This window comes from Cricetulus griseus, chromosome 2 (genome assembly GCF_003668045.3).
Source record: "Cricetulus griseus strain 17A/GY chromosome 2, alternate assembly CriGri-PICRH-1.0, whole genome shotgun sequence".
Taxonomy (NCBI): domain Eukaryota; kingdom Metazoa; phylum Chordata; class Mammalia; order Rodentia; family Cricetidae; genus Cricetulus; species Cricetulus griseus.
Genome location: NC_048595.1, coordinates 456476471 through 456503680, shown reverse-complemented (window position 1 = coordinate 456503680; position 27210 = coordinate 456476471). Strand labels below are relative to the sequence as shown.

General features: G+C 46.0%; 1 protein-coding gene across 1 annotated transcript; it reads left to right on the top strand.

Moving 5' to 3' along the window:
- Positions 1–3252: 3252 nt before the first annotated feature.
- Positions 3253–4155, top strand: Lrrc30 (leucine rich repeat containing 30). The gene has a single exon (XM_027396098.2). It carries the CDS (start codon positions 3253–3255, stop codon positions 4153–4155), a length of 903 nt encoding a protein of 300 aa, XP_027251899.1.
- The last annotated feature ends 23055 nt before the right edge of the window (positions 4156–27210 follow it).

The following is a 27210-nucleotide window of genomic DNA, read 5'->3' as shown; positions in this document are numbered from 1 at the left end:
TCTGAGCCACCTCACTCCCTGCCTCACCATGTAGGTTCTGGTAGCTTCAGACTTGCTGGGCAAGTGCTTGGGTTGGCTCTTGGACGAGCTCTTTCTGATCTCCAACAATGTTTTTGTTTGGTTGGTTTCTTTTGTTCTGGAGGCACAGGGTTTCTCTATGTAGCTCTGGCTGTACTGGAACTCACTCTGCAGACTAGGCTGGCCTTGAACTCAGAGAGATCCATCTGCCTCTGCCTCCCACCTGTTGGGATTAAAGGTGGGTGCTGCCACACCTGGCTTAAACAATGGTATTTAGTGGGCGTTCTGTTATTTTGAATTTGAGAATAGCTTCAAACATTTATGTGAGTTGTTATTTTATACTCTCATTATTTTGGTTTTATTTTTACTTCAGATTTTTTAAAAAAAATGCTGATTTTTTTTCATATGTTAGGACAGTAATCAATTAGAAGGTGACAGAAACTCGGTTAAAATGCAGGGTGTAAGTAACACAGTTCTTTGGCCTCCTTAGACTTTAGAGACAATCTCATTACAGTGTGCCTGGGACTTTCAAAAATGTGGTCAGCAGCACTTCCTTGTAAGTCTCTTCCAACAGGAAACCTGCCCAGGGAGTCCTTCAAAGGTCTCTCTTGACGAAAGCCACATGTGGGGGCTCCATAGGGAACCCTGAAACACCATTCTCCATTACTGTTTATTCAAAGCCAGTACCAAAGTCACTGTCCTAACACACTTTCTGTTGCTGTGATAAAGACACCATGACCACAAGTGTCTTGTGGATTGGACGGCGTGTTTAGTTTATTTCATCTTCACAGCCTGGAAGGGAGGAACTCAGGCAGGAACCATGGGAGAGCCGCGCCTGCTAGAGTCCTCTCTATGGACTGCTTGCTCTGCCTGCTTTCCCATTGGACTCAACACCATTTGCCCAGCATTGGCACCGCCCACGATGGGCCGGACCCCTCCCCCCACGTCAATCATTAATCAAAGACTTGCCTATAGGTCAGTCTAACGAAGGCGGTCCCTCCATTGAGGTCCCCTCTTCTCAGAAGACCCAAGGTTGTGTCAGCTGACCAAATATTTCACTAGCACAGTCCCTAAAACGAAAGCCTTGTTGGATTTCTCATGCCTTTTTCCAGTCAAGGGTGAAGTGGTATTATGGTTTGGATTTGAAGTATCTTCCACAGGTTCTTATGTTTAAACACTTGGTTCCTAGCTCCTGGCACTGCTTTGAGAGATGGTGGAAACGTTTGGATATTTTACCTAATTGGCAAGTGTCAGGCCACAGGGACAAGACTCTAAACTCAGAGGGACAACGCCTCCACTCTGACTCCAGCCCTCTGCTTTCCATCCCAAATAGTCCCTCAGCCATGGGCCGCACCATGCTTTCCTAACCTCCTCTAGAATCCTTTTGTTTTTAAATCAGGAAAGAAAAAAAACAAAAACAAAAAACAAGTATTATCAGGAAGTGAATCCTGTACAGGTCTTAAAATAATGCTTATTTTTCTAAGCCTTCACACAGTTTGTTTTTCCTTTGTCTACTGCCGCAAGCAAATGATTGCTTTTGATTTTTTTGAGTTTTTCTTTTCCAAGCTTTAATTTCGTTTTGTTTTGTAAAAAGGTGGCTGGCACTAGAAATTGCTTTAAATGAAATTTTGCTGGGAGGTGGTGGCCCACGCCTTTGATTGCCACACCTGGGAGGCAGAGGCAGGTGGATCTCTGTGAGTTGGAGACCAGCCTGGTCTACAGAGCGAGCTCTAGGACAGCCAAGACTGTTGCCTAGAGAAAACAAAGCAAAACAAAATCTCTCCTTGGTTAACTTCTTCTGTTAGGTGTCTGGTGACAGAAGGGAGGAAAAGCAACCAATAGAAATGGGTTTCACGTTCTCACTGGAAGTCTCCCTTGCAGAGGGGCTCAGATTCAGGGAAGAGGGGGCGCTCCGGACAGCCACTCCTGAAGATGGCGTCCTTCAGATGATAAAGCCGGGGCCCGGGACAGTGAGTCCTCAAGTGACTTTGTCACTGAATACATTTGGATGGGTCAGGATTTCAGTCATGTGAACTTGGGGAGATAAACTTCAGCGTGTAGGGGACAGTGTAGCCATGCCTGCTAGGGGCTGGCTACAGGTGAGCATGACCACGCCTGCAAGGGCGTGGTCAGGGTGACGTAGGGAAGGTTTAAGAGTGAGGGGCTCGCACATGGTCTTCCCTTCTTCCCTTTTATCTTCGGTTTGCTGTACTTACTGCTGCCCCGCCAGCTGGCTAGGTCGATCTGTAAGTAAGGCTTTTCCCTAATAAATTCCCTTGTGTTTTTACCTGACTCTGCCTTGGTAATTCCCACAATATCAGCGTGTAATACCGGCAATGAACCCTACACACTTAGGATAGAATTAGCTTTGGGGGAGGGGGGCTTGGAGGAATTGTAGGTAGTCAGGAATGGTGACAAGATCCCTCTAGAATAATGGGTGTCTGCTTTGTGCTTGAAATGCCTGTTCTGTCATGTGTTAGAGGGAAACTGACACTCTTCATTCAGTCACCCTGCAAGGACAGTGCCCGTTCTCTGCTGGGGTGGGAGCCCAGTGTCCAGGCTGCTTTTGCTATTTTTTTTTTTTTTTTTTTTTTTTTTTTTTTTGCCAGCACAGTTCATTGACACTTGCAGTGGGCAGTGACAACATCTGATGATCCTTGGCTCTGGAAACCTAACTCCACTGATAGCGCCCAGGCGAGCCACCACCGTCACTCTCTCTGGGATCAGTTCCCTCAGCCGGGGGGGATCACTGTTGGTCAGCAGTATTTTTCTACTTTGTTTCTTTTTCTAGCTGCGTTTGTTATTGGCCCTGCTCAAATGTGATACCAAAGAAGAGCCGAGAGAGTAAAGCTATACAGAACTGCCCTGCAACTCCTGTGCGCACACACCAGGTCAATAAAACTTAAGCAGAATGACAGTGACAGCTGCCTTGTGGCGCACAGACGGAATGGAGCAGTTCTGTTTGGAAACCTCAGAGACAAGCGTCTCATTACAGCCTGTCCACTCAGAGAGAAACCTCCTCAACACACCCCCCAGGAACAGGCACAGCTTGCCCGCAGCCAGTCGGGATTCCATCTTGGTCATCTGCAAGGCCCGGCAAGACAGGCTCTCTCCGTGCTAGAGTCCCTTGACTCTACTCCGCGTTCACCTCCACATTCCCTGCCCACCACAGGCTGACATTTGGGAACTCAGGCAGAAAGAACTCCTACCCTTGAAGGAGGAAAGGAAGACCCAATGGGGACCAAACAGTCAAGGGTCAGCTCCAAAGACAAGGACCCCAAAAGGCTGCTGCTGGGGAAGAGACAGAAGTTCTCTTCGTGGGATGACGCCCTGCTCTTGGGGAAGGACCCGCGGTCTCTGCTGAAGCGCGGCATGCGGCACGTCAGCTTCAGCTTGGTCACTAAAGGAATGACAGACATTCCAGACTTTCTGTGGGGCTTGTTGGAAGTCCAGAAACTCAATCTGTCCCACAACCAGCTCCGAGTCCTCCCTCCCGAGGTGGGCAGGCTGACCCGAATTGTGGTCCTGAACTTGTGTGGGAATCAGCTCAAGAGTCTACCTAGAGAAGTCAGTCTCCTCCAGAACCTCAAGGTCCTGTTCCTCAACATGAACTGCCTGGCAGAGGTGCCTGCCGAGCTAAGCCTGTGCAGGAACCTGGAGGTTCTGAGCATGTCACACAACTGCCTGTCCCAGCTTCCCGGCAGCTTTGCAGACCTCTCCAGACTGCGGAAACTGAACCTCAGCAACAACTCCTTTGCTCACATCCCCATCTGTGTCTTCTCTCTGAAGGAGCTGGATTTCCTGCACGTGGGCGCCAATCGCCTGGAGAACATCGCAGAGAGTATCCAGTGCCTGGCTGGCTTGCAGATCTTCATTGCAGAGAGCAACAACATACACTCATTCCCCAGGTCGCTCTGCCTGGTCACCAGCCTGGAGCTGCTGAACCTGAACAACAACGACATCCAGACCCTTCCGGATGAACTCTACCTGCTCTGCAGACTGGGGAGGATTGCGTGGAACCCCATGGACAAAGGGTTGCACATTTCCCATAATCCCTTATCCAAGCCCCTGCCGGAGCTGGTGGAGGGTGGCTTGGAGATGCTCTACAGCTACTTGAAGGACAAAAAGCACAACTGATGCGGGCATCAGGCACGCGGACATCAGAACCAGGGACACTGGTTGGCTCATGTGGATGGACTCTGTCAGCTGGGGTACTTGTCTAAGTGTTTCAATGTTAGTGTCTGTCAGTGCTGGGCTCCTATTTGTTAAGTTGCTGTGGATCATCTGATCAGGTGGGATATTTGCTTTTAACTTTGTCTGTCTTTAGTATTGAGTAGGCTCACCTCACTCAACTCATGATTGGAAGCAGCCTTTTGGGTTTTACCAAAAGGAGCAAATTACTCTTAATGTTGAGGTTTAGCACTCAGTAAAGCAAGAGATGGATCAAATGTGACACAATTCCAAGATCAAATATATGCTACTGTGTACTTTGTGCCAAGTATCGTGTGAAGGATGGAAATCGTCTAGTTCTGGGTGGTTTCCATCCAACCAGTAGCCTGCAGCAAGGTGGCAACAGCAAGACAGGTTCCTATGCCAGAGTGAAGCAAGCTTCCCTCAAGACAATGAAAGGGCACAATGGAGCTGGCTCTGTGCTGTCTGGGACCAAACAGGCAAAGCTGTCCCTTTTGGTCTGGGGGAAACAATCATAGGGACTTTTCCTTTAAGACGCCTACAGGATCTGTATCGGGTTCACCATGGTTGTGTGTGCTGGGGACACTAGGGATGGCACCATAGCTTTCAGATAATAAACACGATGGTTTCAATGTGGGGCGTCAGCATTCTTTCCCAGTCCTCTCCCACCAACAGTAGCCCATTCCATACTTCTTTGCTGTGGGGACCAGCCCATGGCTCAAGAAAAGTCCATTCTACGTTCACTTTCTCTCTATGGTAAGGGCATACCACATACGCAAAGTAATTACCCTTACAAATTTGGAAAAGATAGATGCTTACTATTTGAGTTTCATGGAAGGGTGTGTTAAAGCTCCCCAAGCTAACACCTCCATGAAGGTCCTACACTAATCCTTATTTTGATTTTGAGAGGGCACAGCTGTTAGCTAAAGGGCAAGCAGTGACAATGAGCTAGGGTTACAGGCTCTGGCTGTCATTCGGGTGTCAATATTTACTTAGGGTTAAAGAGTTAAAATAGGCGGGCCAGAGAGATGGCTCAGCATTGGCTGTTCTTGTAGAGGACCTAGGATCCATTCTCAGCACCATAGGCTAACTCAAAACTGTCTGTAACTCCAGTTCCAGGGGATCTGATATCCTCTTCTGGCACCCTCTGGCACTGGGTATGCAGGTGGTGCACATACATACATGCAGGCAGGACATTTCTACACAAACATAAATAATTAAATCTGTAAAATGAACAATTAGGATAAAAAAGCAGTGATGGAAAAGGTAACCCACAGTCCCACCGAGAGCAGATTGCTCCAATGTTTGGTATACCGTTTATAGAAAATAGTACAAACAAGTAGCAAGACCTAGGACCTGAGATTTCGGGCAAGACTTTTTAGTTCATTTCACATTACTGCTCTTAGTTCAGTTGAATTAAGCTTTTATGAAATAGCCCCTTCCCCAGCCAGGACATGGGGCTGGGGCTCTGAGAGAGATGATACCCTGGGCTTTCATGGACCAGGGATGGGTGAGACACACCGATCCTCGTGACCTCTCAACAAGTGTGTTCAGCTGAGATCACCATCAAGAAAGCATACCAAGACTCTGGTATAGCTTCCCCTGAGCCCCAAAGCCTTGGTGGCAAAGTGAGGCAAGCAAAGAACACAAGTGGGGTATGGATCAAGGGCCCTGCAGCCGTCTAATTCCAGTGCCTCTACTTCCTGCCCTCTCCTTGCATGGAAAGAGCAATTAAGCGCTGGGGCAGGAACTGGCTGCCAGGTTCCCAGCTTAGGCACTTGCTGTCTCCAGCTGCCTGCCATTTTCCCCCAAGAGATGCTCGGGGAGGTCCACACAACATACTTAAAGGAGCAAGTGATTTCCCTCCTCCCCAACAAACGCCAGTGCCAATTTTTTTCTCACCCACAAGAAGAAAGCCAATTCCTGATGACAACAATCAGATGACATTCATCATTAGCATTTGTGCACTGGCTCTCTCCTGAAGCACTGCAAAGAGACCATTACCTGCGTCACTTGGAGGCAGCCAAAAAAGCCTGCCCTTCCAGTCCTCGGTAACAGGAGACCTGCAGCTCCCTGCCAGCCCACACGGGTGCCCTCCAAAATTTCCACCCGCCTTCGTTTATTGGAGCCAAGACTATTTAAAAACATCAGTGGAATTCTCACTTGATCTCCTGACTCAGTGGGAAATTACAGGGCGAGCCCTGCTCTACAGAACTGGCCAGGTCATTGCTGAAGCTTTGAGATGAAGTGCGTACAGCTGGCAGGCACGCCCCGGTGTGTGCCAAGATCATGGCCATGAGTGGTCTCTGCTGTGGACAGCTTTGGCTCACACTGAGCTTACATGACCTTGCTCTGAGCAGAGACACTGGTGAGGCCAGCGGCACTGTCCACACCTGCTGAGCGATCACTTTATTGCCTCGGCAGCTTTCTCAGGCATTTGATCCCTTGGTCCTCCACTTCTGGGAAAGGATGTACCATATTTTGAAGGTGAACTATGAGCTCACTGTACTTTTTAAAAGGAAAAAAGAACAATTTGGTTGCCAGCTTGTGCCGGCGCCTTTCAGAAGTGTAGCAGTGAGATTTTTCTCTGTTCACGATCATCAGGGAATCACAAAGGCAAAGCAGTTGTCCTGTTGTGCTTTAGATATTGATTCTTTGTAAATACCTTCTTTTTATTGATAAAGGGAAGTGTTGAGCTAAACACCAGCTAATGGGCTTAGTTATTCAAAACACTAGCGTGAAGGGACCATAACCTTCTCTGTCTGTTGTCTAACTCCACATTTACTGACTGCCCGTGGAACGCCTCTTGCCTATCTGTCAGGCATCCCACACTGCCACATTCAAGTAAATTCCAGGTGTTCCAGAAACTCCTGGAATCAAAGCGCTGAGGATGACTGCACTGGCTGTGAGCTATGCTGTCAGAGAATAGGAACTAATTGGTGCTTGATGTGGGGAGCCGGCGGCTCCGTTCCCGACAATGTTGTGTTCGTGTCTCTGGGCTCTCAGTGCACCGGGATGCCAGCCTGTGCTCAGAAATACCTTTTGAAGCAGATGCAATTTGTGAACACACAATTAGGCGAAAACCCTATGCTCCAAAGAAGGCAGGAAGATTGAAAAGACACATCTGTTTGTAGAATAATAGTGCTAAATGCATAATCCATTGCCGATTAGACCAAAGAACCATAGTCATCACTCAGCTTGTGGACTTGATTCATGGATGATAGAAGCCATATATTCCATTCTTGGGCTTTGGTTAATAAACTGATTCTGCAAGTAACCGAGCACAGAGAGACTTCAGGACCGAACACCTGGATTTCAGAGTGAACTCGTGCCTGTATTGGAAAACAGCAAATGTGGTACAGATCCATAGGGATGGCTGCATAAAGAAAACCATATTTTTTCTCAGCAAGCAATGGATGACTGCATCGTGGAAATCTGTCTCTGCCAGGCCTCAAAGCACTAGGTGAATATGTGTTTTAATAGTCAAGCACAGGAACCAAGACAAAGAAAGGACCGTGGGCAGGTCACCGGAGACAGATTCCGATGACAATAGTCTGAGACCACAGGACAGGAGAAGCCTGCAGATGGGTTGCTTACTGCCATCATAGCCTCAGGCCCAGGAGTGTCCTCCCTTGACTGGCTGGAATGACTGAGACTCTGGTTAATGGCTAAAAAGTAGAGGATGAGTTCAGGAGATTATTTCACAAAGCAAACGAACAGGAAGGCTAAGGCATGAACTGCTAGATGAGACCAACATGGAAACAGCAGATACTGAGGGATGCTGTTCGTATCCCAAGGCTAACCTGCTGTCCCTAAGTTCTTGCACGCCTCTGGAGAACATAATCTCCAGTGTGGTTGTCAAGTCTTCAGTGCCCTTGATGCCATTTCTTAATCAGGATACTCCAGGAGCACCAAAATATGACTCTTGCATAAACTTTAAGAAAGTAAGCTACAGAGGGGGAAAGAGAGCAATTAAAACGATGATGGGGACCATCTTGACCTTGTACAGAAAAGAACTCTTTACAAGTGTTTCTTTTAAGTTACCCGTCAGCTTACATGTTGAATCCAAAGTGTTGCTAATTAAAAAAAAAAAAAAAAGACAGCACAGTAATAAAAAGGGGAAGCGGAGAGGCCTGGTAATGAATCTGGAAGATCTTGGACATCATTAGGGCAAGCATCAGTGAAAGGTATTAGCATGTAGCTTGCTGTGCAGATTCTTTTAGCAGTGACCTAGGAATCTATTTACAAGGAGATGACTTATTTCCTCAGGCTCCAACACTCACTCCTTATCTCCGTACAGCGCAGAAAATAAAAGGTGAACTGGAGTTGGACCAAAGCATGTCCTGGTACCAGGGGAAGGAACATTTCTTTTTATTTAGACAGAAAAGAGGAGATGATAGGGGATGTCCTTCTGTATATGTATTTCTCTTACTGGTTGATGACTAAAACACTGATTGGCCAGTAAATGAAGGAAGATAGGTGGGGCTAGGAGAATGCTGGGTAAGGGAGGCATAGAGAGACCTCCAGGAGACGCCATGTAGAGACCAGGAAGATAGGGCATGCTAGGTGTTCTCTGGTAAGATAGGGCCATGTAGAAATACATAGATTAGTAGTTATGGGTTAATAATTAAGAGAAAGCTAGCCAATAAGAAGCCCTAGCCATCGGCCAACAATTTTGTAATTAATATAGCATCTGTGTGTCTATTTGGGGCAAAGCGGCTGTGGGACCATGTGGGACAGAAACCTCCATCTTCAGCCACTTCAAGGCCTCTTTCTCCTTGAAGATACCTCAGTACATAGTCCCTGAGATGATGGTAATTTTGATTGTTTTAAACAGGCAAAGCACATTGTGGAGGTAGGCCAAGATCAATACAAATGACTTTCCTAGGAAATGTGTTGATTTGGGTTGATTCAAAACTATAAAATGGGAAGGAGGAAATGGATGCAGCTCAGAGGCTGAGTGCCTGCCTAGCTTGTCAGGCCCTGGGTTACATCACTAGCACTGGAATCCTTCAGATTTAATAAGATATAGGATGAGCTAGGCCAGCATTGAGGGAACAGTGGAGACTTTGTGGGTGTTCATGTTACCTGGATTCTCTCTGGAGACTTGGGAGAAGTCAGCTTAGCTTCACTGATTAAAACTCTGATTTAAGTTTCCAGAAGAGATAAAATTCCTAATAACCAGTTTTACCCCTAAAACCTCTTAATTGGATTTGATTCAGTGATAGTTTTGGGAGTTTATAGTGAAATCTTTGCCTTAAAAATTAAAACAACAACAAAACTTTGCAATTCACAGTGCTAATGGAGAGTCTGTTACAGAGTTCACATTGCCTACACACACACACACACACACACACACACACACACACAAAGACACACACAAAAATACACATACAAACACACACAAAAACACATACACACAACCACACACACATATACAAGCACACACATAACACAAACACACACACACACACACAAACACACACACACAAACACATATATAAATGCACACAAGCACAAACACACACACACACATATATAAATGCACACACACACACACACACATATATATAAATGCACACACACACATATATAAATGCACACACACACACACACATATATATATAAATGCACACGCACACATATAAATGCACACACACACACACACACATATATATAAATGCACACACACACACACAAACATACACACACACTACACACACAAACACACACACAAAAATACACATACAAACACACACAAAAACTCATACACACAACCACACACACATATACAAGCACACACATAACACAAACACACACATACACACAACCACACACACATATACAAGCACACACATAACACAAACACACACACACACACAAACACACACACACAAACACATATATAAATGCACACAAACACAAACACACACACACACACATATATATATAAATGCACACACACACACAAACACATATATAAATGCACACACACACACACACATATATAAATGCACACACACACACATATATATAAATACACACACACACACATATATATAAATGCACACACACACACACACAACCACATATATAAATGCACACACACACACACACACACACACACACACACACACACACACGCGCGCGCGCGCGCGCTCGCACTGGGGTTGAGTTTGCATTTAAAGCAGTTTCTACATGAGGATACAAATGACTCCTCCTTCTAAGGTGTCCCTTGGTGTTTCATCTCTCTCCACTTCTCTTTGGTCAAAGATAGGGACTGATGTCAACTTCATTATGGAAATCACAAGCTAAAGGCTTCGGTCTGTTTTCGACTAACCTTAGACATGTGTGAGATACAATTGTGCTTGACAGGAACCCTTGAACAACCCTGCTGCCACAGTCCTTGAAGAGTTCAAAGAACAGCTCTGGTGTTAACCCCCCTCACCCAACATATAGAAAAAGGCTAAGAATTTACACTCTCAAATTACAGGAACAATGGAAGCAAAGAACTGATTTTAAAAAGTCTTCTTCCTTAGGATTTAATATCAAGAAATTCATCTCTCTCCCAGAAATGTGCATAATATGTTTTCTACATGATTTTGTTCACTTAGCCATCTAACATGGTAGAAGAAATTAGGTTTAGGTAGTTTGCAAATTAACTTGTGAGTTTCTTGTTAATACTCTGCCACAGTAGCTCTCTCTCTACCATGGCAAGGAGTGTGGCCCCATCTGTGGTTGGTCGGAATGCATCTTTTGTCTGCATGAGCTTAGCCTCACACTCACACCTGTGGTTCAGAGGCTGAGGGAGGGTTTGTCAGCAACACAGAACATTCGCAATAAAAGCTCGAAGGTCCAGGGTGAAGTGAAGATATAGAGACCCTGGGTAGTCTAAGAAAGACCTGGGTCCCAACCATCTCTTAGAGTAGACTTCTCCACTGCTGGGATGTTCTGCCTGGATTTTTTTGTCCCTGGCTTTTGAGCCATATCATATAAGTCATCCCCAAAGTGACATTTGTGAGAAGGGGTCTTGGGCAGCATGGTAGCAGCATGAACTTGGGAGAAGCTGGGGATGAAGAACCAAGTCAGCCATGTGGTCAAGCTACAGCTGTCCCATGCTGTTCCTTCAGATCTCCATGCACCAAGATTCAGGTGACCTCTCCTGGTTAGTGACACTTTCCACATGTCACATATCCTTGCAGCATCTCTGCCACCCCATTAGGAGAGGGAAAAGGAGGCCTTGTGCCGCCAACCTCCCTGAGTTTGCCAGATGCTCTTCTTGTCCTTGGTGACTTTATTATTTTATTTTATTTTATTATTTTGTTTTTTTTTTTGAGACAGGGTTTCTCTGTGTAGCTTTGGAGCCTATCCTGGCACTCGCTCTGGAGACCAGGCTGGCCTTGAACTCACAGAGATCCACCTGCCTCTGCCTCCCAAGTGCTGGGATTAAAGGTGTGTGCCACCACAGCCAGACCCTTGCTGACTTTAGCTTTCATCTTTTTTGCTCTGATAAACCACCATCATCTCTAATAAGACAGCTTTGTGAGATCTGTGATTCCCTTTTGAAAAATGATCAAAAGTGAAGGTGGTCTCTGGAAGCTCTAAAAAGGTATGGTTTTAGGAACTAAACTTTATTTAGAGAACAGTAACTCATCAGCCAACAGAAGCAGAAGAGAAACTACAGGTGTCTAGTCTCCTGACCTTCAGGAGAGGGACACCAGGGCATGGCTCCCAACTGCCCTCACAGCATGGTTGGGACACACCTTCAGAAAGGAGCTCAGGTCTACAGCCATACCACCCTGACCGGGCCCAATCTCATCAGAAAGGAGCCCAGGTTCCCCAGGAGTTCTTTTCACTCTGGAGCACAGTAGTCAGCCCTTTGGAGACCTCTCAGGTGGCTTTTGTGCTAGGAGCTGACAGAGGAAGCTCAATGAAAGAACACTGGGAGATCTTATGGCTTTACCAGAGGACAGATGCGATCAGTCCTGGAGGAGAAATCCTGACTTCCATTCTGTCCTTTGAAAAGGGGGATGCCCTGGCTCCACATTGTACAGTCAACCTGAAACCTCTGACTAGATGTTGGACACGTGGTCATGTCGTCCTGGCTGGATACTGCTTCTTCACAGAACGTCATTTGTATGTCAGTTTCAGGCATTCACACTAGAATTAGTGCCATGCACTTTATTAAACTGCACCGGAAACAATTTTAGATATCAGGGTACTCAATGAATGACTAATATTAGCACGTGTAATCTTAACACTTAATATAGCAAACCCTCCTACCTACAACTAGATTTGTGTGGTTTACATTTCCTGTAGTCAATATTGATCTGAATATATTAAGTGGGAAATTCCATAAATAAACAACAGACTTGAAATTGTGTTCTATTCCGGGCAGTATAATACTGCATACTCAGGGGGTGTGGCTTATCCTCTGGTCCAGTGTTCCTACACTGTGTCTGCTACTCACTTGTAAGTCACTCAGTGACTCTGCCAGCTATGCAACCTACAGTCTTACAAAGCACAAGGAAGACAGCCTACTTACATAACTTTTATGGCAGTGTTTTTAAACTCTTGCCTAGTTTACAGACTGCACTTTATCAGAGTCATGTGTGTATTTGAAATAAAAGTACAGGGTGCATGGAATTCACTGCTACACACAGCTTTGGGTATCCACTGAAGGTTCTGAAATGTGTTCCCCAAGGGTGAGATGGATCATTGTATGTGTGACAGTTAACCTGGGCTGTCAACTTGACGGTTCTGCAATGAACTAAAAGGCAAGGCACTGAGCTTCCCGGTGAGGGATTTTATTGTTGGGGTATTCGAGGTGGGAAGGCTCAACCTTAAATGTGGAGAGCAGCTTCCTGTGGCGATTCAGATGGAAGGTGTGGAGAAAGGAAGCCTTGCTTTTAGCTTGCATGTCTTCACTCCTACTGACAGCTTCATCTACCCTGTCGCCGCCACTCCTGCTGCCTCCTGCCTGGCTCCAATGCGAACTAAAGGCCAGCTACTTTCAGGGAATCCTTCTGGGCTTCATTGCCAGACCGGAACTGCTGAGACATTCAGCCTTGTGGACTGTGAACTACCCAGACCATACCATGTAAGACAATGCAACAAATCTCCTTTTAATGTATCCTCATTCTGTTGGTTCTGTTCCTTTAAAGAACCTTGAGTATACCATCTGTCAGGTAATGGAGTCAAATAGGCAAGGAGGAAGGATAGGGCTGGAGGGGTATTCGATAGAGGATTGCTTGGAGAGTTGTTGAGAAAAATCATGTTTTGAGCGGAGTCCTATAAGACTACCTTGCAGATAATTCTGCTGAAAATGACCCCCGCCCCAGGAAGAAGAGAAAAATCATGAAAAGGTGACAGCCTGCTTGATGTGCCCATGGAGCAAGGATGCCAGCAGGGTTGAATATAGCAGGTTCAAGAGGGTCACAAAGTCACAGTGACATCAACCACTGTCCTTAGAACGCTCCAGGCCATCAGAAGCACTCTGGCTTTGCTCTGAGTGGAGTGGGAGTCTGTTAGACTTTTGAAGTGGAGATGAAAACTGCATTGTAACTTGGTTTTAGAGGAGCTACATGAATACTGGGTTGAGGAAAGACTGGGGTTGGGTGGGTGAGCAGAGTCAGATCAGTGAAGACTCTGCTTCGATATTCCAGGGGGTAGACAACGATCTTCACTTGAGTTAGAGCGAGGGCAGTGGGCCGAATCACGATTTGATAACAGAACCAGCAGAAATTGCTGATGAACTAGATGTGGAGGTGGAGAAATTCCGAAACCCCTCCAGTGTGTTTCATATGAGCAGATGGAAGGAGGAAGACACCGTCCTTTAGGGGAGGGAGACTTCTTGGGAAGGAACAGGACCCCTTCACAGCACAGGAGCCCTTGTGAAATGATGAACAGACCTTCTGATGGGTCTGCTGGGGAGGAACTTGGGATCTGAGGTCCAGAAAGGAATTCTGGACTGGAGAGAGGCTCCGGGTAACCAAACAAGCGAAATATACAGAGATGGTTTTGTTTTCCCTTTGTGCTAGGATTTTCAAACCGCTGTGCTCATCCATGTGAAAAAAAACAAAAACAAAAAACAAAAACACCATATGCTTTTATTTGTTTGTTTATTTATTTATTCATTGCAAATTCTGGCTAACCGAGGTGTGACTGTGTCTAGATCTTACAGCTGCCTCTGTGAAAACTCTCGAGATGATTGTCTGATGGGAAGGGAGAGGTTCTCTAATCACACAGACATTTTAGGTGGAAGTGGCAAAGGTCCCGAGTGGACACTCGAGCCCATCTGCCTTGGCTACTGTCTTACAGGCTCCCTCTCCTGACAGCAATTTTAATCAGTAGCGAGTGTCAATCCATATTATCAGCCAAGCATAAGTTTCCATTTATCTCCTTTCTTTTACTTGCCCCATTACAATGTTTCCATCCTGGGGAGGATTAGGAGGCTTTCAGGCTACATGTTTGGACCTGGAGCAAAGGACAGCAAAAACAACCACCATACCACGTTTCTTCTTGAAGTTTTGGGTAGGAAAAAATGCCTTCCATCTGTCAGTCTAAATTTGGTAGATAGAGCTTCTGCCCCCTGAGCCATTTTTTCTGATCACAGGCTACCTGTGCTCCTGTCAGCATCCTGCCCATGGGCTTCTCCACACTGTATCATCCGGAGCATGCTACACTATCTGTCTTGCAGGAGTGTCTCGTGTTTCTACAGTTTGTGCAGACACAGGTGGGTTTCATGAGGCACTCACACTAAGTGCCATCATCTTTCGACCTCCTCCAGCATTTTCTTTGCAGGTAAAGGAACCAGGAAGAGTAGACAAAAGGAAATGGTGATGCTGGAGCTTCCGTTAGAAACCTGCCCGTAACCTGTGCGCCATTTTCACACAAGATGCTGAGAGCAAGGAGGGGATGATCCCTTGGGGTATCAATGGTGGGAGGAACCAGCACATGTTGTGTTGTTTCCAGTTGTTTTTCTTTACTTCTTTCTGTTTCTTTTCATTGTGTGTATGCATGTGTGTCCATGCGTGCATGTGTTCATGCGGTGTGCAGGAAATTTATTTGAAGGAAAATAACACAGACTGATAAGCAATTCTGAAAACTAAAGACAATTTTCTGGGCATGTTTGTGTGCTTGGTTTTTTGTAACGGTTGTTAATGTTTTGCTAAAAGTGCTCTGTGAAAAATTCAGCATGCCCAGTTTTCTGTGGCAGAGAAAACGGAGGACTGTGCCTACTCTCTGGGAAGTTATTTCCTCCACCTGTGTTCTGACGATGACAGGCCCTTTTCCATCTCATGGTGAAATGCAAGGAGTGACCATGAACTTGTTATTGACCTTTCTTCTCGTGTATCATAGCAGCATATAAATGACCTATGGACTTGATAACAGCTTACATTGAAAACTGCACTTTGGGAATATGAGAGGCAAAGGGGAAAAGGGGGAAAACCAAAACAAAACCAAATCTCTTAAAATAGTGTGTTGAAGGGTAAGTGTAAATATTTGGAAGAAAGATCACCAACTCTCCTGGGCATGTGGCATGGCGTGAAGTTACTTTTATGGTATAATTTCCAAGCTAAGTAGTAACGTTACTCACAAACTGTGGAATAGGAAGATCAGAGCTTTCCCTGAATCTCCAACAATTCAGGGCTGCCTTAAGTCATTACTAATACTAGGGAATGATGGTCCCTCTGCCTACTGACTAGCTTGGCAGAGTCCTGGGATGGTAACACATACACACACACAGGCACACAGGCACACAGGCACACAGGCACACAGGCACACAGGCACACAGGCACACAGGCACACAGGCACACAGGCACACACACACACGCACGCACGCACGCACGCACGCACGCACGCGCACGCACGCACACACCCCACTCCAAGTTCACGGTTTTATCTCTGTAAGAGTTTTTAAGTGGTTAGGATTCACACCATTGTGCCAAAATGAGGATTTATGGATATTGTCATCATCACTGCTTTAAGTCTTTTAAAGTTCAAACTTTCCCATGATGCAATGAGAGTGTCCAGTGCATAGACGTGGTCTTTGGTTATACAAGGCAATAAGGAGGAACACACTGTGCTCAAGGAGCAGACCAACATTTATGACTTTTCTCAATGTGACCACGGTATCACCTGCCCAATGGTTTTCTGTTCCAGACTCAAAACAAAGCAAACCTTAAGGTTTACCAAACCTTAACTTGCTTCCTTTGTAAGTACTTTTCCTTATTTAAGTATTTGTGCTTAGATAATACAGTAAGGAGGACTCGCTACACACAAGCTGTCTGGTCTGATTTATCCACTGTTCACTTTTAAAAAGAGATTTTTTTATGTTATGTTTTTAAATAATCTGCCCGTGTGTCTGTAGTGCACTATGTGTGTACAGTGCCATAGAAGGTCAAAAGAGGATCTGGAGTGACAGATGGCTGTGAGCTGCCATGTGGGTGCTAGGAACCAAGCCTCCACAAGAGCAGCCAGTGCTCTTACACACAGAGTTGGCTCTCCAGCCCTTTTATCCAACTCTTTTAAATACAGGCCTTCTCCCAAATTTCTCACCCACCCCTCTCTCCAGCTCTTTCATCCAGAGATTGAGGTTAGTTTCTGTCAAGCCCACTGACCCAATCTATCATCTAAGACTCTATGTCCACACCTCTCCTCTCCATGTCTCCCGCTGCCGGCACCCTGTCTTCTCCTGGCCATTATGATTCTCTTTGTAAGAATCCATTTCCATCCATCTTTCTCACAGGGCCAGTGGTTTCATGCAGATAGGATGGTGTTACATCACTCCCTAAAATCCATCCCTGGTTTTCTCATAGTAAAATCCAAAATCCTCTCGAGAGCCTACAAGACCTGGGAAACTCTGGGTCTGGTGATGCCTTCAGGCCTGTCGCCTACCAGGTGCCCTCTCAGGAGTGTCCACTAAATTGGACTTCTTTAGCTCTTGAAGTTGGTGAATACTGCCCTACTGGAGGACCTGATTCTGGAAAATCATCTCTTTTTAGAAATGGTTTCATTGGATTTTATGTGTATTCATTTGCTTCTTTGTTTTTGCTTTTATTTTTCTGTATGTCTATATATGTACCATGTCAGTGCCTGGGATCCTCAGGAGTCAGAAAAAGGGATTGGCTTCCCCTGGAACTGGAGTCATGGTGTGTGTAAGAGCAGCCAACACTCACACCAGCCGGGCCACCTCTGCAGCTCAGATATATCCCTGGAACATCTTCACCAGCCGGGCCACCTCTGCAGCTCAGATATATCCCTGGAACATATTGCCTGAACAAAAATGTTCTCCTTTCAGGCTATGGCTGAAACACACTTGCTCAGAAACCCTCCTGCCTTTCTTTTGCAGCACATACCACACCTGAAGGGGCATACTACCTGTATGTCTTCATCTATGTGCATATAATTGAATGTAATTAAATCACATGTATATGTATGTCATTATGTATTGCTTATAACTTGCTAATATAGGGTTTAATTAAATTTTGCAGATGCACTCCTGTAATCCCAGCAAGACCAAAAGTTCAAATGCAGTCTGGGCTATGTACTGGGCTCAAGAGCAGCCTGAACTATGTAGTGAGACACCCTCTCCTACACACACACACACACACACACACACACACACACACACACTGCCCCCCCAAATATACACAAACACACATACAACTTGAGTAGTACCTCTTTTTCTCTACCCTATGCCATGACAGTGACAATATCTGCCTTGTCTCAGCGTTGCATTACCCAGCACTGAACATTAACTGGTGTTAAATATTTACTATCCATCGTCTTTGTTTTGATTAGCATTTGTTTCCTCAATCAAAGGCCATATAAAGGTGCTGGTGAGTGCAAGCCAGAGTTACGGTTTGTCACACAATGCTATTCTACAGAAGAGAAAGATAGAATCAGAAAGCACCATCAGGTATTTAGTTATCTTTAGCATTATCAGTACATGCATAATTAAATTTGCAGTCATGATTTAAATAAATCATCCACTTGGGAACAGGATGACCATCAGTATTGCCTCCTTTGTTGTTTCTTTGGTGGAAGACATTAGCCTGTCTCACAGTTCGGGCACATAGTTGCTTGCGTGAGGAATAAATAAAAATAATGATTCCATAATGATAACAAGACAAGTATAAGTGACATTTATTGACTTCTTACCATGTGTCAGATCCATTTAAATCGTGAAAGGTCTGTTACATAATTCCCATTTTACCCCATTGTACACACTGGGGAACTCAAGCTTGGAAAGGCCTCAATGGTTTGCAAGGACTCTAACCAGTTCTATGTAAGCTGGGTCTTTACCTAGTACTTCACCCATGCTTGTCAGAACAAAAGGAGGCATCGGAATGCCCCCTTCACTTTTCTCTTAACAAATGTTCAAGAACCCCTCTCCCCCACTCCTTGCTTGGTAAGAAGATGGAAATGCAGTGTACAGTCACTGGGAAGTGAAATGCTCATGAATATTCCCAGAAGGAGAGAGGAGCGAGTGTGGTGACTTATGCTTGAGATCCAGGGACTCTGGAGGCTGAGGAGGCAAGATCACAGGTTTGAGGTCATCTCAGGATGTACCATGACACTTTATATCAAAGATAGAGACATGACCCACAGACAGTCTACTGAGATAGAAGCCCTCCTCCTGGGAGTGGAAGCTAGCAGAGAGATCTCCACTGGGGTTCAGGCAGCAGCCTTCTGTGTCCCCTTTTCCCTGATGAAATCCCTGGTTGACTTGTGTGCTAAGGCTGGAAGCCATCTCCCCATATGGGAAGTTGTTTGTGGTTTGGTACTGGGTGGTAGGTTGCTCACACCAAATAGGACCTCCAGAGCACTCTTCTCGTACATGGCTTAAGGACGCCAACCCATCACCATATAAGGCCTATTGTTTGCAGTTCAAACACGGCTCGGATTCTGCGTTGCCATTTTACAACACTACATACATGCATACATGCTTACATACATGTATGTATTACATATATAAAATGAATGTATAGGGATGATTTTACACTGTCATTTCAGTTGTAGCAACCCTGCTACAATAATTGGCTGTGAAAACCCAAGACAGTGAAGAGCTATTGCAAACATCCACTCAACCTTTCAATCATGTGTTCAATACCTCTGAAAGTGACAGCCAATCAGGGGTGAAATGAAACAGCACATAGCGCAGGCAGGTTTCAGGTCTAGTGGCCTCTCTCTCATTTTGAGCTTCAGACAGAACGCTGGATTAAAATGCCTACCCTGATGGATGGCGTCACATGTCCCAGAGGAATTGTTTGGGTGACTGGCAGTGAGCAGGCTTTTCGCACTAGATATTTCAAGTCAAAACAAAAAACAACAAACAAACAAACAAACAAACAAACAAAAAACCCTAAACAACAAAAACAAAATAAAACAAAAATGTAGGGCAAAGTTGATTTTGTGCCCTGGGACTTCCCTGCTCCAGGATATTCTCGTAAACAGTGGGAGCGCAGGCACACTGTTCTCAGTTGGCTGGTCAATCAAGGAACACAGCCACAGGACAAGAATTGTTGTGTCCCATGTGACAGGGGGCACAGATGACAAGCTTTGGTCTAGGGGTCTGGTCTGGCAGAGCTGTGCAGCAACATAGCCCTCCCTGAGATGGACCTGCCCCCTCACGTCTGTTACTAGGGCAGGGTGGGCTTTTCATCCGGATTTTTATGCACCACTTGCACAAAGACCAGTTTGTTAGTGTTGGGATCCCCCCACCCTGCATTTCCTGTCCTGTCCCTGTCTCCATCCCTGCATTTCCTGTCCTGTCCCTGTCTCCATCCCTGCATTTCCTGTCCTGTTTGTTTCTCATCCTAGTATTTCCTGTTCCTCCCTGGAAACCCAGCATTTCCTGTTTCTACCTCCGACTCTCACTTTTTATTCAGAGTCCCTTCTATTTCACTCTGTAGCCTGAGACCTCCCCTGCAGAGGGCCAAGTGAGCCTCTGCTGTCTCTCACTGTAGGACATGCCATAGATCCCTGCCCCCAGCCAGGAGACCTGGCTCTGGGGTCACATGTCTCAGCAGGCTACATGCTGGAAATGCTGTCCTGGCATTGCTTGTTAAGTGGTTTCAGGGAATTAGTGTCACTCACCTCTTACCTGCTTGCTGTGCCTCTAATTTAAAGAGTGGCGAGGTGGGGACACCTGTCTGTCCTCTACTGTGTTTATTGATGTATCGAGACAGGGCTAATCCTGCTATGGTACTGGGCTTTTACCCAGTGGTGTTCCTGCCGCCTTTGAGGTTGACATCACAACACAGCCCAAGCGCATCTCGCAGCTGGAGCAATGTGCTGTGAGGAAAGCCTGTGAAAAGACGGCACCTAATTGAGTGACCAGCCTCCCTCAAGCCTTCTGCTGACAGCTGCTGCCAAGTAGCACCGTGGAAGCCATATGGCGAGGTGTGAATTGCCTGGCACAGCTCTACTCCGGCCTAAAATAGTGGCTTCCAAGCGGCCATCAGGGTCAGTTGCCACAGAATTAATATTGCAAGGAGGGGGGGGGGTTTGCAAGTGCATTTAACATCTGGAATTAGTGTTGTTAGATGAGGTGAAGTTTCTTGCCACTGATACTGTGACACCAGCAGCTTAAACAAGAAAAAATTAATTTGGGTTCCTGGCTTGATAGCGTTCCCTCCAATGGTTGCTTGCTCCCTTGCACTTGGGCAAAGCATCATGGGAGCATCACAATGGCAGGCACGTGTGACTGCAACCCTTCAGTGAGTGCGGTTCCTCACGTTGTGGTGAACCCACCCACAACCAAATTATGTTCGTTTCGACTTCATAGCTGCAATTTCCCTACTGTCATGAATTGTAAATATGTGTATACAGGATGTCTGGTGTGTGACCCCTGTGAAAGGGTCGCTTATCCCCAAGGGGGTCATGACCCACAGGTTGAGAACTGATGAGCTAGATAGACAGAGAACAGAAAACACACACACACACACACACACACACACACACACACACACACACACACACAGGGAGTGACCAAGGCAAGTTATAGCCCCAGTAACATGTCCCAGTGATGTACTTCCTACACGTAGGCCTAGCTGTGGAGACTGATAATCCATTGATTTGATCAGAGCTCTCAGGATTTCATTTTTGGTGGAAACACACCCCGGAGCACCACCTCTGTGTGTGCTTTTGTAACCTCCTACCCTTTCTCATTCTACTCAATTTGACAGTCAAGATGAAGCTGTTCTGCCACAGGTGCCCACCCACGTGATGCTCCCATGATGCTCCTCCCAAGTGCGTGGGACCAAGCAACCAAAGGAGGGAACTATCCCAAACCCTGAACCCACACAGACTTCTCTTACCGTCACAGTGGAAAGAAATCAAGGTCAGCAAACGGGAGCTGTGGTCCAAACTAGCTCACTGCCATTTGTATAAATAAAGTTTTATTGTATCACAGTTTTAGTTATACATTGCATATGGCTGCTTTCACACTGCAACCAAGTTTAGGGATGGCAAAAGAGACCTTGTGTCCAGTTATACCTTGAAATATTTACAGAACAGTTTCTGGCAATTTTTGAACTATGGTTTTAACTATGAGGTTTTGTTTTTTTTTTGAAGAAATAAGTCTTTTATTATTTATTATGTATACAATGTTTAATGTTTTGCCTACATGTAACCCTGAAGTCCCGCAGAGGGCACCAGATCTCATAACGGATGGTTGTGAGCCACCATGTGGGTGCTGGGAACTGAACTCAGAACCTCTGGAAGAGCAGCCAGTGCTCTTAACCTCTGAGTCATCTCTCCAGCCCGAGGTTTGTTCTTTTTAACCAGGGTTGTAGTCTTTTTCCTGTTGCTATAACAAAATATCCAAAGCTGCATGCATAATTAGAAAGGAAAAGAGTTTAGTTTGGCTCAAAGTGATAGGTGTCCAAGAGCATGGAGCTAGCTTCTGTTTGGCTTCTGGTGGGAACACAGGTTGCTCCAGGCCTGAAAAAAGCAAAAAAGGAAGTGCAAAAAACCGAGCAGGAGACACATGGGGGCCAAAGAAGCTGAGGTGCTGTCTAAGGGGCTTCTTCCCATAAGAAATAACCTGGCCTCTCAGGAAGCACTGTAACCTGTTCATTAGAAGCCTTACAAACTTCCCAACACTGCCACACTGGTCATTGTAACCTGGAGACCTGCCGAGTGAAGCCTGTTACCAATGTCAACGAGCAGAAAAGTTACCTTCCTTAGGAAACACTATGATTTGAGAAGGCAACTGCTCACCACCACCACCACCACCCATCTCCAGCCAGCAGACTTTATGGGGGATCAAAGGCACTCATGACTCCAGAACTCAGCCTTGCTACTCTGGCACAGTGGCCAGGCTCATTTCTGAGACTTGTGACATTCGTGTCTCTCTCATGATCCTCCCTTGCACTCCTCCTCCTCCTCCTCTGAATGTCTGGGTTCAGACACTTTGTGAAACGCCCAGTAGGGTTGGTGTCTGCTGATGTCATCCTTCGACTCCCTCCATGTGTGTCTGGGCTGGAGAGCTGACTCAGAATACAAGGGCTGTTAGCATGGGTCTGTGCTAAGATATTGATAACATGTATGTGCGGATGATTTCTACCACACGGAATACAAAATCACGGGATTCTCTGCCCCACAGCACGGAGCAGAGTCTCTTTGGGGTTGCAGAATCAGATACTCTTTGGGGTTGCAGAGGGAAGAAACCATCTGCTGAACAGGGAATCCCCATGTCTGCCAGCGAGTCCAAGGGTTGTGGTGTTCACTGGAGAGCGGTCCAGCTCCTTTGGGCCTGCAAAGATCCATCTCAAATCAGTTTCATTGATCACATAGTAGGTCGTCTTTTGAAGCAGTCAACTCTTCACATGTCATCCTGCCTATAACACGGGAATTCTCTAAATTCCCATATCAACACGGGATGTGTCTCCCTACCGTTTGGACCTGCTATCCCTACAATCACCACATTTCTTCCTTGATTTATTTTCTATTTTTTTTCTCTAATTTCATTTTCTCTCCACTACTTGAAGTGTGTTCTTATGGTGCACTCTTGCCAGTCTAACGCTGATCCATGTCTCTAGAGCTCTCCTCTACAAGATGTTTCAAAGGTTTTTAACTCTGATGGGGGGTCTCCCTGTTAACCAGGGGGACACATTCCCAGACCCACAGTGGATGCTTGAACCCCATAGACTACCAAACCCTACATAAAACTACGATACAATTCATTTTATAACTTAGACACAGCGGAAGAATAACAACTACTAATAAAAAGTAGTAATTATAGCCGGGCTTATAGGAACATAGGCTCTCCTCTCCCCTCCGTCTCTTCCTTTCTCCCTACTTTAGTGTCACACACAGGCAGTGCAGGGGCATCCGCTGTGGGGCTGGGCTGCACAGCCAGATACTTCCTGTTCTAGGCGCCACGGAGGGGTGCATGAGATCTCCCCATTCAGAATGGCGAGTTAGAGACTATCAATTGTTCCCTTGTTTAATCTGGAACTTTACATTAACATTTTTGGGCTGAGTGAGTCCCAGGTAACACTTAGAAAACAAAATCATACATAATGTGAGACCATTGTACCTGTTTCTTTACTGACTATTGTCAACACAAAACCCACAGCTCTTACCCCAAAGCAGTGGAGAGATAGTTTATCCCAGAGCTATTCTGAGTGGCCATGTGAGTCGCCCTAAATTGCATGCTCCAGTGTGGGAGCAGTTTCATCCAGCTTTTATAGTTTTCCAGAACAAAGGAAGTCATAAATCAAGCCAAGTTTACAAAGCGTTGATGGGTATGCCAGAGGAGTCACAGCAGTGAGGTGGGGAGCTTTTCTAGAGACCTCAAATGCTACCTGAGCTCAGGTTGGTGGAAGCTGGGGATGTGCTAAGTGAACAGATTCCAAAAGGTTTTTTATCCATTGGTCTCAAGATGTCTGACACAGAGATGGGCAAGGAATAGCCATTCTGAGGCTAGAACTAGCCCCAGGTAAGACAACTAGCCTCTGGACCTGCAACATTCCAACCTCCCCACAGTACTGGAATCTAAATCACTCAGTCTCTGCAGACACAGCTTCCTTCCAGGAGTTCTCACTCACACTGGACATTTGGGTCACATGTCATGTTTCAATCTCTCCACTCTCTCTTTTACAAAACATAGACGAGCACCATAATGATTTCTAGGCAGTCTGTGTTTGTTTAGTTTATTCATGTATTTAGCTCAGATTTAGTCATCCATTCTGTCTTCTAGCTTAAGCAGGCACTCTGGGCACTACATATCTCCGAATGTGGTTTGAAGTGTCTTTGATTTGAGAAGTATATCAGTGATGACTAGAAATGCTCTTAGTTTTTATTTACTTAAAAATATCTATGTTTTTTTCCTCAGATGAGCGTATGCCTGTGCGTGCAAGCATGTGTGTGCATACATGTGAGTATGTGTGTGCAAGGAGGTCTGAGAACAACCTGTGGGAGTCAGTTCTCTCCTTCCACCATGTGGGGCCTCGGGATCAAAGTCAGTCAGGTCATCACGCTTGGTAGCTAGTGCCTTTGCCTACAGAGCCATCTTATCCAACCGACCCTTGCTATTTCCCATCCCTGTCAGTTTTGTGTGACGAACTGACAACATTTATTCTATGCCTGCCATGGTTTTGATGTGGTTTGTTTCCTGAAGGTCTTTGCACTGGAGCTTGGTCCCCAGTGAGGAGCAATAGAGACAATGCTGGGGCCTAGCAGAGGGAGGTGGAGCTCAGACACCCAGCACTGGAGACAGACCTCCTTTCTTCACACTTTGTTCAGCTGCGGGAGCCTTGTTACAGTAACGGACAACAGACTGGTGCAGCACAAATTGCTCGCCATTTCTGTCATCTGCTTCCTCGCTTATTTCAGTTATAGTCTGGGCTGTCGCCTCGTCTCTGTGTACACGTGAATTTGGGCTGCCAAACGTCAAGTGAAGAACTCTTCCCAGCCTAGGTTTTAGGATGCAGGGAGTAGGCAGGGGCTGGGTTTGCTTCCTCTAGTCTGTGGTAGTCTGTGGTAGTCTGTGGTAGTCTGTGGGCGCCTCACCCTTCAGGGCTCACACTTCAGGCGCTGCCTCTGCACTGCACACTTGTACATCCATGTGTAGGGTTTATTTCCATTTCCTTCCTAGCCTGCTGACTGGTCACTTTCAGTCTGGGGAACAGGCATGACTTCTGGCCTGGGGATGGGGTCTGGTTTGTTGCAGCATCTCAGGTTCTACCCTCCTTTCCCTGTGCTCTGAAATGCCATGAAAACATGGCTGGCTCTCCTGCCCATCTCAGTCTGGTGGATGTTTTGTTTGGATAACGACTGCTTCCTCCCTCTCAATTCCCTTGTAAGAATGTTGCAATGTCTAATGTGATACCCAGGACTTTCAGTTGTTAACACAAGGGAAGTGGGCCTCCACTCAGGTTGTGGTCTCCGCACTAGGGACAAATACCTAGGCACTTTCAGGAAATGTCAGTCAACATGCCTTGCTTTGAAGTGATTTCAAGTGTGAACAACACAATAACAATTCAAGTGCAGGTGTCTCTGGCAATGTTTTATAAATTAACATTTAACAAAATGTCTACCATGTGCGCTTGGAGTATAATAAGATTATAGATCAACCAGGACATTAAATGGAAGAGAGGACCAAGAGTAGATAGTGTAACCACCCCACCAGGCACAAGTAGTGGATACTCACATCTCAGTGGGGCAGATTTCACTGCTTTTGGCACACTTGTTACTAAGTAGTTTGGAAACCGTTGTTCCAGTTAACATTTGTTTAATTGGAAAAAGGAGAATTCCTCTTTTGAGGTGTGAATCTTGTGGGCCAGCATCAGGTCTCTCCTTTTCTTTTCCAAGGTCACTGCAGATCAGTTAGCTACTTGCAAGATAGACTATATCCTCCTCTGTGTAATCTATCCTGGTGGATCTCATTAAAAGAATCCACTCAGAAAACCACAAGGGAGTAGTAATGGAAGAAGCGGTTCCATGTCACAGGCTGCTGGGGTGTCCAGCTGTAAAAGATGAAGGCCATACAGAAATGACATGATGCCATTATTAAAGTGGCACTGCAGGCTGTGTCTGAGCTTCATCTAGCAGAATGATAAGGGTGGGATGAGGAGTGAAGGGTATTTTACAAAGGACAGGCTTCAGTAAACTTCACATGGCTTCAGATCTCTGGGGGTGGGGTGGGGGAGCTATCTCTGAGACAGTGTGGGAACAACGCACACCTCAGGCCCCTGTGCAGAGGCCTTTGCCTGGCTTTCGTGAATCACACCGATGGGCTGCAGTGTGCAGAGCTTTTCAGCTAGATTACTAAAACCTCTGAAACACAATGAAAATCGTCTACCATGCAGTCCTCAGCCATGCTGACTTTCCATGAGAGCCTGGAAGAGAGACTCCAGGAAGGAGGGGAGATGAACCCTAATTATGGAGGGAGAAGGGTGTTGGGAAATGTGGGAAGCGGTCCCAGAGACAGGCAAACAAGCAAAGCCACGGGCCACTGATCTCGGCACTGCCGGGAACGCTTGGGTATCTCCAACTGGAACTCAATGAGCTGGAGGATGAAGAGTTGTCTGAGTCTTCCTCAGGGAGCAGTCTAGGTGGACTACACCCCATTTAACTTACAGAGCCAAACAAAAGCTCTAACTGTCCTAGTTAGCCTCAGGTGTCAACTTGACACAGCCTAGAGTTATCTGAGAGGAGAAGCCTTACCTGGGGGATTATCTGGGTCAGGTTGGTCTGTGGGCATGCCCATGAGAGACTGTTTTCATTATGAACAGTATGGGAGGACCTAGGCCATTGTGGGTGGCAGCATTCTGCAAACAGGTAGTCCTGGGCTAGGTAAGAAAGAAAGCTACTGAAGCATGATCCAGGCAGCCAGTCAGTGAATAGGATTTTCCATGGTTTCTGCTGTGACTGGATTCCCAGGTTCGAGCTAATGCTGTGTGGAATAACAAGCAGCCTTTATTTAGTGAGCTGCACCCACTTTGAAGTAAAAAATATTTCAGGCCCTTGTGTCACAGGGGCCTA